The 18,481-nt window shown below is 40.6% G+C and overlaps 1 protein-coding gene and 1 pseudogene across 4 annotated transcripts in view; one reads left to right on the forward strand and one right to left on the reverse strand.

Moving 5' to 3' along the window:
* Positions 1 to 4,096: 4,096 nt before the first annotated feature.
* Positions 4,097 to 5,265, reverse strand: LOC104662658 (annotated as a pseudogene).
* A 903-nt stretch (positions 5,266 to 6,168) lies between these two features.
* The window catches only part of ZNF326 (zinc finger protein 326), a 36,937-nt gene continuing 24,624 nt past the window's right edge, over positions 6,169 to 18,481 (forward strand). Inside the window, exons 1-4 of one of the 4 annotated variants that reach the window (XM_010363689.2) lie at positions 6,169 to 6,317; positions 9,198 to 9,239; positions 16,907 to 16,942; positions 17,037 to 17,148. In XM_010363689.2, coding sequence (XP_010361991.2) covers positions 6,302 to 6,317; positions 9,198 to 9,239; positions 16,907 to 16,942; positions 17,037 to 17,148 — 206 coding nt within the window. In that variant the 5' untranslated portion in view covers positions 6,169 to 6,301. Of the gene's footprint in view, positions 6,318 to 9,197; positions 9,240 to 16,906; positions 16,997 to 17,036; positions 17,149 to 18,481 lie in introns of all 4 variants that reach the window. The other 3 variants (XM_030913068.1, XM_030913069.1, XM_030913070.1) reach the window with 3 other exon arrangements.

The following is an 18,481-nucleotide window of genomic DNA, read 5'->3' on the forward strand; positions in this document are numbered from 1 at the left end:
GAACTTTGGAAGAGGTTTACAAAGAGGCAACACTTACATTGAGCCTGAAGAATGGCAAAGCTTTGAAGAGGGGAAACATGATAGAGGCAGAGAGTTCAACATGAGGAAAGGCCGGGAAATGTGAAATACACAGCTTGTTCGGGGAACAGCAGATGGGCCTGTGTTGTTAGAGCGGAAGGAATGTAGGCGGATGGTTAGGAGATAAGGAACAAAGGTCCCTGGCTCCTCAGGGAGTCCACTCACCTAGCTCTTCTGAGGTTCCAGGGTGGGGCTTCTCTGACAACTCCCTCAGGATCAGGTCCTAGGTGTAACCTCACATTTCCTCCTTCTCCCAGACGTCTTCTCTTGACCTTAGACCTATATTCTTTTACAGCTTCACATAAAAACCCTATGTTGGCCGGGCGCGGTGGCTCAAGCCTGTAATCCCAGCACTTTGGAAGGCCGAGACGGGCGGATCACGAGGTCAGGAGATCGAGACCATCCTGGCTAACACGGTGAAACCCCGTCTCTACTAAAAAATATAAAAAATTAGCCGGGCGAGGTGGCGGGCGCCTGTAGTCCCAGCTACTCGGGAGGCTGAGGCAGGAGAATGGCGTGAACCCGGGAGGCGGAGCTTGCAGTGAGCTGAGATCCGGCCACAGCACTCCAGCCTGGGCGACAAAGCGAGACTCTGTCTCAAAAAAAAAAAAAAACAAAAAAAACAAAAAAAACCCTATGTTTTATTTTACATCGGACCTTGCTGGTCTGGCATTATTTACCTGCCACCTGTTGTAAAATATATGGAAGATGAAATGGCATGAGACTTTGTACAAAGCATTGGCCCTTTAAGATAAAAATCTGAGCCTAACAAAGTAAGAGCAGGTCAGGCAGCCTAGCTAGACTGTGGGGGGTGGGGGGCAGTGGGTGGGAGAGAGATAACTATGAAGTAAGAAAATGATGCTTGGTACATTGTTGGTGTTCAGTCAATATTCGTTGAATAAATGAATTAGGAGACAGCTTGATAGACTCTCAAGTATTGTGGGGTGTCTCTGCAGTATGGCTATCTGCCTCTGGAACAGCACCTCCTATTTGGGAAAGAGGAAGGAAAGAGGAAGGAAGGGGAGAAAATATATGTGTATTCTGGCTCTCCATGCATTTGTGCCAAGGTTAGGTTTGTTCTTGAGTTAGGAATCCCTTGTCTGGCAGTCTTCTCTTTTAGGGAAGAAGGGCGTGTGTGTGTGTGTGTGTGTGTGTGTGTGTGTGCACAAAATCATTTCTTTGCCAGAAGGTAAACTGGGAGAAAATGATAAGGAAAAAAAGCTAAGAACATTCAGTGAGAACTCAGTTTTCTTGGTAAACATATATATTTGGCACTTAAGATGCAAAGAAGTCTTGATTCTAATCCCAAAGAGCTTTTAATGTGGGAAGACATAAAGCCAGAGTATTTAATGCATGTGAGATAGTGCAGGCACAGAACCCAAGGCCCAAGGCCTTGCTACTCCACATGTGGCTCCACGAGTGGCAGCATCTCCTGGAAGTTTGTTAGAAATGCAGTCTCTCGGCTGGGTGCAGGGGCTCATGCCTGTAATCCCAGCACTTTGGGAGGCCAAGGCGGGCAGATCACGCGGTCAGGAAATCGAGACCATCCTGGCTAACACAGTGAAACTGCGTCTTTACTAAAAATACAAAAAATTAGCCGGGTGTGGTGGTGCGGGCCTGTAGTCCCAGCTACTGGAGAGGCTGAGGCAGGAGAATGGCGTAAACCCAGGAGGCGGAGCTTGCAGTGAGCCGAGATTGCACCACTGCACTCCAGCCTGGGGGAGAGAGTGAGACTCCGTCTCAAAAAAAAAAAAAAAAAAAAAAAAAAAAATGGAAAAAGAAATGCAGACTCTCCAGTTCCATTCAAGATTGACTGAATGTGATTTTGTTGTAACAAGTCCCTAAGTGAATCATGTGCATATTAATATTTGAGAAGTACTGACCTAGGGGGTGGGGATGGGATCTGGGACTGCTTCTTAGAGGAAATAAATCCTGAGCTGTGTTTTGAAGATGAGTACTAACCAGGTGGTGTTCCAAGTAGAGGAAAACAACATAAGCAAAAGTTCAGTGGTATGAAAAAGCACAGGGGCGTTTTGGGAACCTGTCGCCTAAAACTGCTAATCAAAAGAGAGAGTGTGGGAGAGAGGAGGCGAGGGAAATGCAGAGAGATGACGCAGTTCAGGCAGTGGCCAAATCCTGCTGCATGTGTTCTAGTGTAAGGAGCTTTGATTAGACTTAATCCTTGATAGAGATGCATGATGACATGTTCAGATTTGCATTTAGATCACTGCAACCCTGAGGAGGCTGAAAGGCAGAGAGATTAATTAGGAAGCTGAGGCAGTAGTTTTGGAGAGAGATAATGAGAGTCTAAACTTAGGTTGTGGCAGTGGGGATGAAGAGGAGGGGGCAGGTTTAGGACATTTTAGGAGCTAATAAACAGATGAAAGGCTTCAGAATGGATTGGAGGTGGGAGAATGAGGGAGGGCTGAGTCTTGACTAGATGACTCTTAGTGCATGGCTGTTGATGATGCCACTAACAGAGATGAAAGGATACAGGAGGACGAACAGGTTTGAAATTATGAGTTCGGTTTTCAATATGTTCAGCTCAGGTGAATAGAAAACATGTATAGATGGTCTCTGACTTACTATGGTTTGACTTTATAGCTGTGTGAAAGTGATATGCATTTAGTAGAAACTATAGTCCAATTTTGAATTTTGATCTTTTTCCAGGCTAGTGACATGAAGTAGGATACCCTTTTGAAAGGGTGGGCAGCGTCTCCCAGTCACCGACGTAATCACAAGGGTAAACAACTGATACTCTACAATGTACTGTGCTGCCAGATGACTTTGCCCAACTGTAGGCTAATGTAAATGTTCTAAACACATTTAAGGTAGGTTAGGTGAAGCTATGATGTTCAATAGGTTAGGCATATTAAATGCATTTTTGAATTGTGATATTTTCAATTTATGAAGGGCTTATTGGGATGTAACCCCAAGTAAGCGGAGGAGTATCTGCATAGAAGGGAAAAAAGGAGGAAACAAGAAAAGGATGGAGAACAGGATGAATCAATCAGGATGGAGGAGGAAAAAATGCCCTGCCCATTTTTGGGGCAACACTAATACACGTAGTGTATCTGTGAGCTTTTCTTGTAGTTGTATTTCCAGAGGTTGCCTTCGTGGTTCCAGCAACTGGGTGGACCCTGAAAAAAAGTAAATAATTTGATTCATGGTTTCCTATCTGGTGATCAACTCATTGTTGCCACCGTTTGCTCTATGAAAAAAAAAGTCTTTTGATCTGTGGTTCAAACTGCTCCAATGTCAGTTTGTCTTTTTCCAGATTCCTGAATGTATAAATAACTTTGTCCATGTCGCAAACACTGTTTCCAAAGTGGCAATAATACAATCCAGTATGTGTGTGTGTGTTTCTAGAGGTCATCCTTCAAGCTCTGGATGACTCTTCTGCCACAAATCTTACCCATCTGTGAATGTTACAGCTCTTTTATTTGCACCTTAAAATTCAGAAATAGATCATAGCCTGTCTCTAAAGTTATTTTTTCTAGACTTGACATTTTCTCAAGGAGTACAGGTTACTGAAACAGAAGAGAAATTAGTCCAATAACATCTCTTGTAAATGTCTTAAAAATAAACATTGGTGACAGTTTTATCAAATTCATTATCAAATCAGAATCCCTGAAGTGAAACCTGAGTACTGGCACTTACTAAAAGTGCGCTGGAGGATTCCAGAGTAGAGTCACAATCAAGAACCACTAACTTAAATGGTCAAGAGAGACCCCACCTCCGCAAGAAGATGAAACATATTTGGCTAAAGAGAAGTTTTAATAAACACTAATCATTAATAAATAGTAAATCTTGTTTTATGCCAAATATATATTTTACATTATGAAAGTGCTCGAGAATTTGGAGAATATAGAAGAATATATAATCATGTGTATATAAAAAGTCATGACAAAAAGAATCATCGTTCGTGCTTTAGAATTCTTTTTTCTCTAGGCAAGAACTTTAATGAATTGAACTGTTACCGACAACATAAAAAACCAGTATAATATATAAAAAATTATCATTTTATTTCAGGATAAAATTTATCATGTTGGCAACAGAATATGTCCTGCCGACCTCCAAGTGGCTGGCATAGTATATCCACCCCATGACAGGCCCACTGGAACTGTGGTGAACATGCCTGTACCTCAGTACAAAGTCCCTTTTCCCTGAGAAATGTACAGAAGGAGAGATGAAGAGCGTGTATCCAAAAGGAAGAGGAAGAAGCTGGGTGCCCTGTGTCCCGAGCTCTGAACTTCAGGGGCATGGCCGGCCAGTACTTGGGCTGCTTTGGGTCACAGTGCCTGTCAAAGCTCAGCTGCACCGTAGCCTCCATGGCCTGAATCTTGGCGGCGCTGTCCCAGTACAAACGCTTCATCTCGGCCTGGCGCCGCTCACCAGGCCTCTCAGTTGGGGCCGCTACCGACCGGCGGGTGTTGCAGTACAGGTCGTGGTCAGCGTTCACAAGCTGTCCAGGCGCTTTGCATCCAGCTGCTGCCGCCGCCGTCGTTCTTCTCTGTGCCTCTCGGTGTCTGCAAAGTACTGGCGGAGCTCTTCGGTGATTTCCACGTTGCTCAGGTCACATTCTACCTCTGCATCTGACTCGATCTCCATCTCTTCCTCTTTGGACAAAGCTTGGTCTTGTCTTGTGGATGCCTGGATCCTACTGCTGCCATGTGGATGCTGCCCAGACCCTCTGAAAAGTGAAGAACTGCAGGGGGAGTCCTGCTATGCCACATGATGGTCATAGAAGGACTGACGATACGCAGCCTGGTTATTGTAAGAGCTTCGGGGAAGAAGTGCAGGAAGGAAGTACCATGGAAGACTGAAACAGGATTCCGCCGCCTTCCTGTAGGCATTGTGGTGGCTTTGCATCCAAGCCATTGCTTGATGGTAATGTTGCCAGTATCTTGCATATACTGGATGAGGATACCAAGGCCTGGTAGCTTTTGATGTTGATGCCTTCACCGCTGCCATCTCCGATTGTTAAAGTCCAAATGGGTGCCAAAACTTGTGGGCATGCAGCTTGCAGATCCTGCGTGGTGGCCAAGCAGGCCATATTTTAGAAATCTTTCCAGGCGGGTCGCATTGGCTCACGCCCGTGATCCTAACACTTTGGGAGGCCGAGACGGGGCTGGAGTGGGGGGATTGCTTGAGCCCAGGAGTTGAAGACCTGCTTGGGCAACATGGCAAAACCCCCATCTCTATAAAAATAATTTAAATTTTTTAAAAAGAATTATTATTTCCGGCCGGGCGCGGTGGCTCAAGCCTGTAATCCCAGCACTTTGGGAGGCCGAGACGGGCGGATCATGAGGTCAGGAGATCGAGACCATCCTGGCTAACACTGTGAAACTCCGTCTCTACTAAAAAATACAAAAAACTAGCCGGGCGAGGTGGCGGGCGCCTGGGAGGGCGCCTGTAGTCCCAGCTACTCGGGAGGCTGAGGCAGGAGAATGGCGTAAACCCGGGAGGCGGAGCTTGCAGTGAGCTGAGATCCGGCCACTGCACTCCAGCCCGGGCGACAGAGCGAGACTCCGTCTCAAAAAAAAAAAAAAAAAAAAAAAAGAATTATTATTTCCATTTTATTTCAATGCTTTGTCTTTTAAGAAAATTTATTGACATAGCGATAATCAGACTCCATATGCAATTTTGTATCTTGCTTTTCAAATTTGCCACAGGCTTCTAAAAACGTCCCAGACTTCTGTGTCTCCATGGAGGAAGTACTTACAAATGTTATGATTAGTCATCCGTAGCCAATACAAAGCAAAAGGTAGGCTTGCAGTTTTATTAGGGCAGGAAGAAGGCATTCCAACCGGCTTCTTTCGCTCTTGCCAGGTTCAAACATGGCGGGCCGCAGCCGGCCCTTACCTACACTCGGCTTGCTTTCCCACAACCCCTGCCAATCTTTTGCGCTCCTTTTTCACCTTCCTTCCCCATCAGCGGCTCCAGAGGGTCAGCACCTCCGATCATGACAGCGGACCTGCTTCCCGCCCCCACGCGAGGGCCCGCCCACCAGCCCGCGCCAGCCAATAGCAGGCCGCGCCGAGAGCACTGGTAGCGCCGGTCGGCCCCGCCTCCCCAGCCTCGCTGTGGCCTGCGGCTCCCGGGCTGGTAGCGCCGCTCTCGGTCGCGCGGACTGATCGTGTGGAATCGCGGGTTGCGGACGCTCGCCGCCGGCCATAGCTCAGCCTAGCGCCTCCAAGGCCGACGGCCCCCAGCCTCTGCCATGGACTTCGAGGACGGTAAGCACTGCCTCTGGCTGGTCGGCGCGGCTGGCGGGAGGCGGGGTGGCCTGCGCTGGGGGTCTGTTTACCGTCTCAAGATGGCCGTGTGGGCTTTGTTCTGCGGGCCCGGAGGCCGCCGGCCCGCCCGCCCCGGGCCCAGCGCCCGGAGTCGGCCTCTTTGGGGACCCGCGCTCCCCGATTCGGCCCGCTCGGCGCCCGCTGCCGGCGGAGACAGGAGAACTCGGTGCCCGGTAGGACGCGCCTAGAGCGCGAGAACCTCCGGGCTGGAGCCCCAGACTCGCCTTGGCCCCTGGTAGTGGAAATTGCCCCGACGTCTCCAACTTCCCGGTCTCGGCCAAACGGGCGAGTGCGGCCTCACCCACCTAGTCTCGCGTTCGCCCCACAGGGCAGCGACCCAGACCGTCCGCTTAGTTAATCCTCAGCCTCGGGTTACTTCTTGCCAGATAGAATTTTCAGAGGCTTGTTCACAGTGATGTTTCTGGTTGTCCCGGTTTAAGATGAGTTGAAAGGGTGTCTTTAAGTGATGTGTATAGATAAATATCTATGCAAAATGGAAAGCAAGATGTTTCCTGGTTAGCAAACTGGGGTGTTTATCATCAAAAATTACCTGCTTGTTAATCCCAAATTTGAAATATTTATGTGAACCAAAGCACTTTTCTTTGGATCGTGTGTAGATGGGATTTAAGTTAGTCAGAATTTTGGCACAGCAAGCATCCAATGTCCTTCACATTTGGACCTGTACACAGCCTTGTAAGTGTTCGACCTATGGATTAAATAAACTGTATTTTAGCAATACCTTTCAGTTGTCTCAGATACTAATTATTTAAACCACTTTTACAGGGTCACAAAGTAATATTCATTTGGTCTTCACTTTTATTTTCAAACCTTGCTAGGAATTGGTGTCAAGATAAAGTGATATGTAGTGACAACATTAGGGAGCCATGGGAAAGGACTTGTATGATTAAACTGGATTTAATCCTGAGTAACCAGGCATGCTTAAGTAAAACCAGTTCGCTAAGTAGGCTGTAAACCTTTGACCCCACCAAAAAAATGATCTTTAAATGAGGTGTGATCTCAGCATATGTCTTACTCAATGAGCTTTTGATTTTTCATAAGATTTCATGCAACAAAGAATTAAAGGTTTCACATCTAGGTACAGATTTTTGAAAGGGGACTGGAATCGCCCTCTTGTAGATACTTTTCAGTTACTTTGAAATAGTAAATTCAGCTCTTAAGAGTAGCACACTCTTGTGGTTTTGTTTGTTTTGGTTGGACTTTGACTCATTTTGATGTAGATACCTTTAAACTGTGACTCTTTGGGCCGGGCGCCGCCGTAGCTCACGCCTGTAATCTCAGCACTTTGGGAGGCCGAGGCAGAAGAATCACTTGAACCTGGGAGGCAGAGGTTGCAGTGAGCCGAGATCACGAGCCTGGGCAACAAGAGCCAAACTCCGTCTCAAAAAAAAAACACAAAAAACAAAACAAAACAAAAAAACCCAACAACAAAACAAAAAACTCCGAATACTTGAAGTGGCCAGAGTTGGGAGTGAAAATAAGGAATATATTATTGTATTTTCATGCTAAAGTTTGATGATAATGCCAACACCCAAGGTATAGCAGAAGCTAACAAAGTGGAGATGGGGCAGTGGAAACAGTTCTTTCCCCTCCCCACCCAAGGCAATAAGGGAATCCATTTTCTATAGAGAATTGAAAAACAATAATGAAATGTAGTATGTTTGCTTTCTATTAGTGCCATATGCCTACAGTTCTAAATAGTGTCAGTGAAAAAAATGCTAAACAATATTAGTGATGAAATATTCCCTCTCTCACTGTCCAAATACACCACTGCTGTATTTGGAAGATGGAATTTGACTAACACCATATCTGAATCTATTCCGGCGTAGTGTAGCAGGATTCTGTTGTATCCAGATGACCGCTATATTAAATTCTGTTCTTCCAGTATATATTTGTAAAATTAACTAAGTATGTATTTGTAAAATTAACTAAATAATTTAACAGTTGTTAAATTAGTTTTGACGAGGAAATTGGCAATATGGTTTTCAGTGATGACACATTCTGGATGAATATAGAACACAGTCATATACGTATATGCATATGCATGTCTCAGATGAGATCTTGAAATCTTTTTTTTTTTTTTTTTGAGACAGAGTTGCTCTGTCGCCCAGGCTGGAATGCAGTGGTGCAATCTTGGCTCACTGCAACTTCCGCCTCTTGGGTTCAAGTGATTCTTCTGCCTCAGCCTCGCTCATAGCTGGGACTACAGGCGCGCACCACTATGCCCGGCTAATTTTTGTATTTTCAGTAGAGAAAGGGTTTCACCGTAATGGATAGGCTGGTCTTGAACTCCTGACCTCGTGATCTGCCCACCTCGCCTTCCCAAAGTGCTGGGATTACAGGAGTGAGCCACCGTGCCCAGCCAAGATCTTGAAATCTTTAAAGAGCAAATTAAATGGTGAAAGAAATTAACTTAGCAAAAATGTCATGTTAGGTACAGTTCTCACATGTCTTTGCTTTTGCATTATTTGATACATAATTTAATCTTTCTTCCTTTTGTTACTTGGTACAAATCAGTGCTGAATCCCCTCTTTTGGCTGTTAGTATGTATCAGGTGTTGTAAACTAATGTTTACCATAATTTGGATAATAAACCTACCATTTGGGGAGAGAGTGAAAAAAATAGAGATACTTTTCCCCAAATGGAGTATTGGTAATTATTTGTTTTAATTATTCTCAATTTTGCAGATAAATGGGTTAATGTCATTTTAAAAATTGTACTTGTTTTTGACTAGATGGGTATATACTTTTGAATTATTGCTAATATCACACTAATTCCTTTTTGTTAAATGTGTCTTCATAGATTACACACACTCCTGCAGGAATACTTATCAGGGTTTTAATGGTAAGTATCCTCTTTCAGCTTTTCTCTTCATGCCCATAAAAATATAGTATCAATGTAAAAAGCCAGTTCTACCTATTTCAGTCCTTGTTTTGGTTCTTAATATATCACTTATGTGTTAATATTGTCTTACCATATATAGTATTTGAATTGAGGAATTTGCTATCAGAAAATGTTAGGGGTTATTCACGTTAGTTTGATATTTTTTTTTTTTTGGTCCATTTTGTTTGAATTGTGATTATTTTAATGTGTTCCAAAGGGCCTAACTACATTCTGTGTGATGAATCACAAGGCACTGGTTGAGTTATTTTGGTTGAATTAGAGGCTTTGATATTGAATAATGTAGACTAAGTGGATTATTGGCTTGGTTCTATGTAGCTTGTATTGTAATGTATTTTGACCTTGTTTTTGAGGTCATTTTCTTCAGTGTGTCCAAATGTGTTAGTATATAAAGAGCTGTCTAGAGGAGCACATAAAGAAGCTTGATTGTTTATTGACATGAGCATGACATTAGACTTGTGACTACAGAGCTAGATAGAATCATGAGAGGTATGTAGAATACAATTGGATGTCATTTTGATAGTTATTAGAGTTAGGGCCCTGCCACACAAGATAATAATACGAAAAAGATCAAAGAACAATTAATACAGGTTAAAAAACATACGAAGGACTTGAGGGAGTGGCATTAAATATCCTGAGTGCCAGAGATGTAAAATCCAACTTTCGTACAGAATAGAATATATTCGCAAAGTAAAACTGAAGCAAATGTACTACTAAAGACTATGCCATTGATGGGAATAATCACTGAATAGTTGATTTTTATTTTATCATCTTTAAAGATTAAGTTTGGATTTCATGTGGGCTAAAAGGGCTTAGCATATAGGGAGTTAGTACTGAAGAATATATTTGTGAGCTGGAAATTGAAAATTACCAAGGGAAGTTTAATTTGCATCCACATGTAGGTTATATTGAAAACTGGAAAATTAACGAGAAAGCCGTTTCATAAGTTTTGATATAAAGATTTTAAGGCCTTGAACTTGGGAGGTGATAGTAGTAATCTTAAAAATGAAGAGCAAATTAGCAGAACTTGCAGGCTGACTAGTAATGGGCAGAAAATTGAGAGGGTTGAATAAAGACGAATCCAGAATTTTAAACTGGAATGTAGGACTAGTGCTTTTACAAGGGAGGGGGGAGGGGAAGGGGAAGAGGGAGATAATTTGTAATGATAAAAGACCATCTAGGATTTACTGGATAGTTGGATTTAATGTCTAAACATAGGACTTGAAATGCAGACTCATGCAGGGCTAGACATTTATTTATTATACGGTGTTGCAAAAAGATCTAATATTATGACTTTTATTTTTTTCTCCTAATTTTAGTTATAATAGTGATTCTCATCTGAGGGTGATTGTTGGAATCTCCTGGGGAGCTTTTTCAAAGGCTTTCTGTTCAGACATAGCCTCTTGAATCTTAATTTCAGTGCAAGTGGTCTTTGGCTGTGTATGTTGTGTAAAACCACTCTGATTTTGGAAGGCACCTCTGATTAAAGGCCAATGCTTGACAGTACTTCTAGGTCTAGATTATTTATATTTTACAAATGAGGAACTTAATTTCAGGGATTTTATTTGACATTGTTCAGTGAATATTTATTTAGTGCCTGCTGGGCATCAGATATCGTTCTAGGAGGTGGAAATATAGCAGTGAACAAAATGGACAAATATTCCTGCCTTTGTGAGGCTTTCAGTCTAGTGGGATGAAATAGTAAACAAGATAAGAAATAATATATATGTCATAATTTAGTCCACAGGGGAAAAAAGGAGTAATATATATCATATGTTAGATGATGATCATTGCTAGGGAGAATAACAGAGAAGGAGGATAAATGTGTGTGTGTACTTGTATGTGTTGCAATTTTAAAGTCTCTGGGGAAGGACTCACCAAAAAGATGACATTTGAGCATAGATTTAAGATAGGTGAGTATGTAAGCCGTGAAGCTATTTAGAGGAAGACTTACAGGCTTTAAGAAATAAACAATGCGTAGGTACCAAAAAGCCAAAAATATATTTTATTGTTAGCACTGTATTTTCTAGGAAGTGAAATGAAGTAGAAGGCATTGGAAAACATGGCACGATACAGGTTTTCCCCACACTATTTCTTGGAAGGAATATGTATTTCCAGTGTCTCCATATTTTCCTTCTTGCTTCATAATATTTTTATATAAATAGCATATAGAAAAAGGGGAGAGAAAAGGGTGCGCTAGCTCATACCTGTAATCCTAGTGCTTTGGGAGCCTGAGGTAGGAGCACTGCTTGAGGCCAGGTGATTGAAACCAGCCTGGGCAACATAGTGAGACCCTGTCTCTACAAAAAAATTAAAAAAAAAAAATTAGCCAGGCATGGTGGTGCCCCCCCTATAGTTCCAGTTACTCCAGAGGCTGAGATGGCAGGATCGATTGAGCCCAGGAGGTGAAGGCTGCAGTGAGCTATGATTGTGCCACTGCAGTCCAGCCTGGGTGACAGAGCAAGACCTTAACGCTGGCTTGACTAGAACAGATGATTTTTTGCTGAGCAATCTTAAGACAAGGTTAGAGTGTTGAGGTGTAGCCAGAAAGCATTGAAAATCAAAGATAATTTGCTTATATATCAGAAGCAAAAGCAAGTGAAGACCTGAAAAAGTTGAGGGAGTAAACAGTGCAGGTTCAGGGGAATGAGCATTCCAGGCAGAGGGAACAGCAGCTGCCAAAATGGGTATATACCTTGTGTTCTAGAAACATCAAGGGACCTGGTGTTGTAGGAGTGGAGTAAACAGGGGTGTATAAAATTGATAATGAAGTTAAGAGGTGATGAGGCAGATCATGTAGGGCAGGGTTTCTCAAATTTCTTACATTTTGGACTGGGTAATTTTTTGTTGTAGGGGGATGTCCTGTGCATCGTAGAACTTTTGACAGCCTCCTTGGCCTCTATATGCTAGATGTCAGTAGCATCTGCCCCCTAGTTGTGACATCCAAAAATGTTTCAGACATTGCCAATGTCCCCAGGGGGTGCAAAATCTCCGCTAGTTAAAACCACTGGTATAGGTTCTTATATGTTATTTTAAGCTTTGGCTTTTACTTGGAATAAGAGGAAGCCATTGGAGGTTACTGAGCATTGAACATGATTGAACTTACATTTTATCAGAATTATTCTGGCTATTGTCTTCAGAATAAACAGCAAAGGAGCAAAAGTGGAGCAGGAAAACCAGTTAGGAGACTTTTGCAATAACCTAGGTGGTAGATGCTGGTATCTTGTAGTAGGGTGCTGGTAGTGTAGAGTTGCTAAAAAGTAGTCCCACTCAAGACTTAATGTCACATAGCTAGTTATTTTGGTCATAGGTCAGTTTTTAATTTTTTTTTTTTTTTTTTTGAGACGGAGTTTCTCTCTTGTGGCCCAGGCTAGAGTGTAGTGGCGCCATCTCAGCTGACTGCAACCTCCGCCTCCTGGGTTCAAGCGATTCTCCTGACTCAGCCTCCTGAGTAGCTGGGATTACAGGCTCCCACCACCACGCCCGGCTAATTTTTTTTGTATTTTTTAGTAGAGACGGAGTTTTACCATGTTGGTCAGACTGGTCTTGAACTCCTGACCTCAGCTGATCCACCCACCTTGGGCCTCCCAAAGTGTTGGGATTACAGGTGTGAGCCACCTTGCCCAGCCCATAGGTCAGTTTTTTTCCCCCAGTATTTTGCAGCTGCTTCTTTGTGTTTAAATTAAAAATGAGTTTTAGCATTTTTGAGCATGTATTTGATTTAAATTATTAGGTCAGTTTTATTTTTGTTGGTGAATTATTTTCATTTAAGAGATACTACTATGTTCTCACAGTTTTATTTTTAAAAGTGATTTTAAAATTCATTTTGGTGACTGGAAGAAAAATTTATATAAAAGCAGGCATCTTACAGAATCTATAGCCATATAACTACACTGTATACAATATAAAGACTTTTCCTCCTGTTTAAATGAGTAGTAACAGTTCTATGAGCAATCAACCAGAATCATTGCTATATAAAGGTACCTTTATTAATTTTTTTACATTTCAGAGTATCTAACACATGCATGGTTAGTGTGCAATAAATGTTAATAATTTTGATTATAGTGAAATAAAAATAGAATAAAAAACTGAAGGTTTTAGTGTTCAAAGGCAGCCAATGCTAACTCAAAATAGAAACTAGCAGAAATAAAACATAAGATTTTTTTCTCTGTGTACCTGACTAAACATAATCTTATTTTTAAATATGAGGCCTTAGAGGAAAACTTTCCATTTTTAAAACTTTATTTTAATCTTAGAATTATCCTCTAATATATGAGCATATATTTTACTATATACTTACCAACTTTATCACAAAAAATTAACTATTTTATTAATCTAGGACTGTGTTGTCCTGTTTGGTAGCTGCTAGCTACATGTAACTATTTAGCACTTAAAACATGGATAGTCTGAATTGAGGTGCTCTGTAAGTGTAAATTACACACCAGATTTGAAGTCTTCAAATGAAAAAAGCAGTAAAATATCTCCATATGTTTTGTGTATTCATACACTTTTTGTACTGTTATATTAAAACCCATTAGTATGTCTTGTACTTTGAATGGATCTTTTTTAGCATATATTATTTTGTAATATCGACATTATTTGGAAAACAGTGGTTTTTATATAAAATGCAGATTTTCCAAATATTGGTAAGTTTTATGGCACAATATTTAAAAAATCATATTCAGTAATACCACCACCAACCTTATGAGAAAGTCTTTAAGTATTGGGAAGCTGTCAAGCTCAAGGTGGTAGATACAACTTTTAAAAAATTCTCATGTTCACTTAAAAGCATGAATTTTATCATTGACAACAAATAATGTCAGCTGTTTTCGTTAAAACAATGGTTTCACTTAGTTCCTTTTTTTTTTTTCCTTTGAGACGAGTCTTTTTTTTTTTTTTTTTTTTTGAGACGGAGTCTTGCTCTGTCACCCAGGTTGGAGTGCTGTGGCCGGATCTCAGCTCACTGCAAGCTCCGCCTCCCGGGTTCACGCCATTCTCCTGCCTCAGCCTCCTGGGTAGCTGGGACTACAGGCGCCACCACCTCGCCCGGCTAGTTTTTTTGTAGCTTTTAGTAGAGACGGGGTTTCACCGTGTTAGCCAGGATGGTATCGATCTCCTGACCTCGTGATCCGCCCGTCTCGGCCTCCCAAAGTGCTGGGATTACAGGCTTGAGCCACTGCGCCCGGCCGAGACTAGTCTTGCTCTGTTGCCCAGTCTGGAGTGCAGTGGCGCCATCTTGGCTCCCTGCAAGCTCCGCCTCCCGCGTTCACGCCATTCTCCTGCCTCAGCCTCCCGAGTAGCTGGGACTACAGGCACCCACCAACACGCCCGGCTAATTTTTTGTATTTTTAGTAGAGACGAGGTTTCACCGTGTTAGCCAGGATGGTCTCGATCTGCTGACCTCGTGATCCACCCGCTTCGGCCTCACAAAGTGCTGGGATTACAGGCGTGGGCCACCATGCCAGGTCACACTTAGTTCATTTTTAAGAAAATATCTGCCAAATGCCCAAATCTGAAAACCATCGTATTTGTCTGTCAGTCTTTCTAGTAAAAAGAGTGTTCCTTGTAAAAAGTGGCTAATTCACAAACCAAACACTTGCACAATAGCTTTTCCTGGGAGAGCTATGGTACTTTGGTAGGCAGCCAAATTGCTTGATATGTTCTTCCCTTTCATTACAGAGAATATAAAAAAAGGTGTACTTAAAGGTCATGTTTTAATATAATTGATAATTCTTACTGCTTCATCAAGGACATTCTGAGGAGAAATTGGCATTTGTATTTTATTATTTTTACTGTGAGCGTGTAATGTTAAAGAATGTAATGACTACCAGTACAATCTGTTGCCACTGCCTTAATCTGTGCTAGGTCACCAGCAGTTTTATCCACCAGTGCTTTTGCACCTTCTGTGCAAGTGTCAACTCTGGGAAAAAGGCAAATAATGTTCAGGTGTTATTTATGAAAATATTTTGACCTTGTGGATCCCCAGAAAGGTTCTCAGCAACTCCCAGTGGTCAGCAGCTGCCTTGACAACTGCTGTTCTAAGATAAAAATTGGACTTTGCCACAGGACTGGTAAATTTAAGATGAGGCCACAAATGGCAGAGTAAGGCAGAGTATCACAAGCACCACGTGAGAGTTATAGGCTTTTGTGAATATTCAGAAGAAAGATGACACTCAGCTGAGAGAGTATCAGTAAAAGTTTTCTTGAATGTATTAGTATTTGAAGTGGACTTTAAAAGATTAGAAAGTTTCAATGGGCCACTATTTAGGGTAGTAGAGGAAAATATTTCATGTAGAAGCGATAGCATGAGACTAGACAAGAGGGATATGTATGGAATTTTGGGAAAATTATTTCATCTCTTTGGACTTCAGTTCCCCATATCTATAAAATGAGAGGATTGATTTTGAACATTTAGGTTGCTGCCAGGTTTAAAGTTGGATGACTTTGAGTACTATTTTTATAAAGTTGTTATTGTTGTCATTATTGTTAGGACTAGAGATATTTAAATGATTATATAAAATTTAATGTTTTAAAAATATAAAATTAAGGTATTTACTCTGTGTGTACCATTGTATTTATTTGTATATCACATTTGGGGAGGATAGTAATGAGGGATTTTTAAAGTACTTTATAGAAAACAAATTCTAAATGTTTGTTTTACTTTCTGATTTTTATAGTCATCCTAAATTGATTTTGTTACCTCTTTTGTTGTATTTATTTTTCATATCAGAGGTTGCTATATAGGCAGAATTGCAGTGTAATAAAATAGACAATATGCTTACTGTGTATTAGGTTTTTTTTTTTTTTTTTTAGTGTTCACATTGCTAGAATTTGCATTCATTTGTTGAGTCATCATTTATAGGCACAGTGCCATAGATTGGTCTCACTCTGTGATTTTACTTTTTAAAAATGTCTATTTCAATTACTGTGAACAAGGCTAATTGGAAACGTGGCTGCTTCTGAGTTTTCAGACATTTAGAGAGGAGTTAGATGCATAAAACAAGTATAGTCTACTGCTGTCATATAGGACAAAAATTTCCCCTTTGACATTAAATGCTGACTTCTCTTAAGAATAGGAATTATGTATCATTAATTATATATGCTATAGTGCTTAATACAAGGCCTTATAGTAGTCCCCTAGTCAAATAAATATTGGTTAAATTGAAAATGATTCTGTGGCCAGGTGCAGTGACTCATGCCTGTAATCCCAGCACTTTCGGAGGCCAAGGCGGGTAGATTGCTTAAGCCCAGAAGCTCAAAACCAGCCTGGGCAACACGGTGAAAGCCCATCTCTATCAAAAATACAAAAATTAGCCAGTTTCATAACCAGTCTCAAAAGAAAATCAAAAAAGAAAATAATTCTAATGTAGAACTTTTAGTTGAAAATATGTTTTTCTTTGAAATATCAGGCTTTTTCTTTTTTAAGCAAATTTGATTTAGTAGCTTCTCATCTTTGTGTTTTTCCTTGCAGCATTTAGTGTGAATTTAATTTAAATGTTAATGGTAAATTATTATCTCAGGAGATAGATAGGAATATCTTGTGTTTTGTGCAAAGATCCCTGAAGAAAATGGTGTATTTTACTGACAATTTCTTATTGACTCTCTTTTAGGAATGGATCGTGATTATGGCCCTGGATCTTACGGAGGTCTGGCATTCAAGGATATTTATCTAAAAATTCTTCTTTTGAGTGCCAGTAAAGGTGAGCATCATATAACTTTTTTCTTTTTAAACTCTTATAGGGATGGATCGTGACTATGGCCATGGATCCTATGGGGGTCAGAGATCCATGGAGTCCTACCTAAACCAGTCATATGGCATGGACAATCACAGTGGTGGTGGTGGGGGTAGCAGGTAAATTGCTTAATCATTTGGCCAAATAATTAGACAACTATAAGATTCTGGATATATTAAGTATTCTTTAGGCATGTTATGATACTTGAACTTCACTGTTTGCTATTGAATCATCACCTTAAATGTTTAAAGGTGTTAATTAATGGGATAAAATTTAAATCAGGATTACTGGCAGACATTATTTTAGGAAAACACCAGATAACTATATCATGTCAATACGATAGAGTAAGATACTGTTTTTAGCAGTGAACTTTTTAAAAATTCTTTTACTTCTAACTTCTTGTCAATCAAAATATCCTGAAAAATGATATAAAAATGTTATTGAAAATATTATTTATGAAGCTTTTTCTTAATAATTAAAAAAAATCTTTTCTAATGTGGGGTGCTGTGTAAATTAGCAAAGCAGTCTAACTAGAATGGATTTTACTGAAACAGTCTAACATTTGCTTTCTAAGAAACATTCAAGACATACTCCTTTAATTCTAATTTTAAAGGAAGAGCATATTGCAATAATATAACTATTTTTAAAATTATGTTCAGGTTATTTATTGGCAGGTACTACTTACACCAAAGCACTTGTGCTCTAGCCTAGGAGCGTTGTATTAAAGCCATGAATACTATACCTTTGACTAGTCTAGATTGTATTTATATTTTACTGTTACTACTGTATAAAGCTGAAACCTACTTAAACAACTACAAGCTTTAAGGTTGACCATATTTCAGGAGAAGGGGTGTCTACTTTTTGAGGCACAAAGGTTCCTGCTGAATATAAGTAAAACTAAGTAGTAGACATGTGAAACAGTCATCCTTCTTCATAAATTGAAGGATCCGGATTCCTTAATGATGGACTGAATGATGCTTACTTTCCTTCTTTCTGCTTCCAGTGTGCCACTATGATTTATAGTAAAGAAAAATTAAGAAAGTGAACAGTTGCAACTATTTTGCTTATGTGATAGATGTTTTGAAAAATGTAGTTGGAAATAGGAATAATTTTTATATGGTTACTAGGATTCAGAAGTAAATAGTACCTTCTATTTAGTGATCTGTAAATAATTGAAGTAATGTGACAATGTTTTAATATGTCAGTTATTGCCCTTTTATATTGTGAATGTAATGTGCATAAGCTATTTCTGTAGATGTTATTGTTTTATCTCATGTGTAATTGTGGGTCTTTATAAAATTGTGTTGTAAGATATCAAGCAACTTTTGTAATCCATGCTTTGGGTTTGTGAGAAGGAAGATGATTTATTTCTTCTGTTAACTCTTTTAAAACCTCGAGGAGACTGTGTGCTCCCTTTTTAAGGATAGTTTTATGTGATAATTTCCTGAAGGA

This window comes from Rhinopithecus roxellana, chromosome 12 (assembly GCF_007565055.1).
Source record: "Rhinopithecus roxellana isolate Shanxi Qingling chromosome 12, ASM756505v1, whole genome shotgun sequence".
Classification (NCBI taxonomy): domain Eukaryota; kingdom Metazoa; phylum Chordata; class Mammalia; order Primates; family Cercopithecidae; genus Rhinopithecus; species Rhinopithecus roxellana.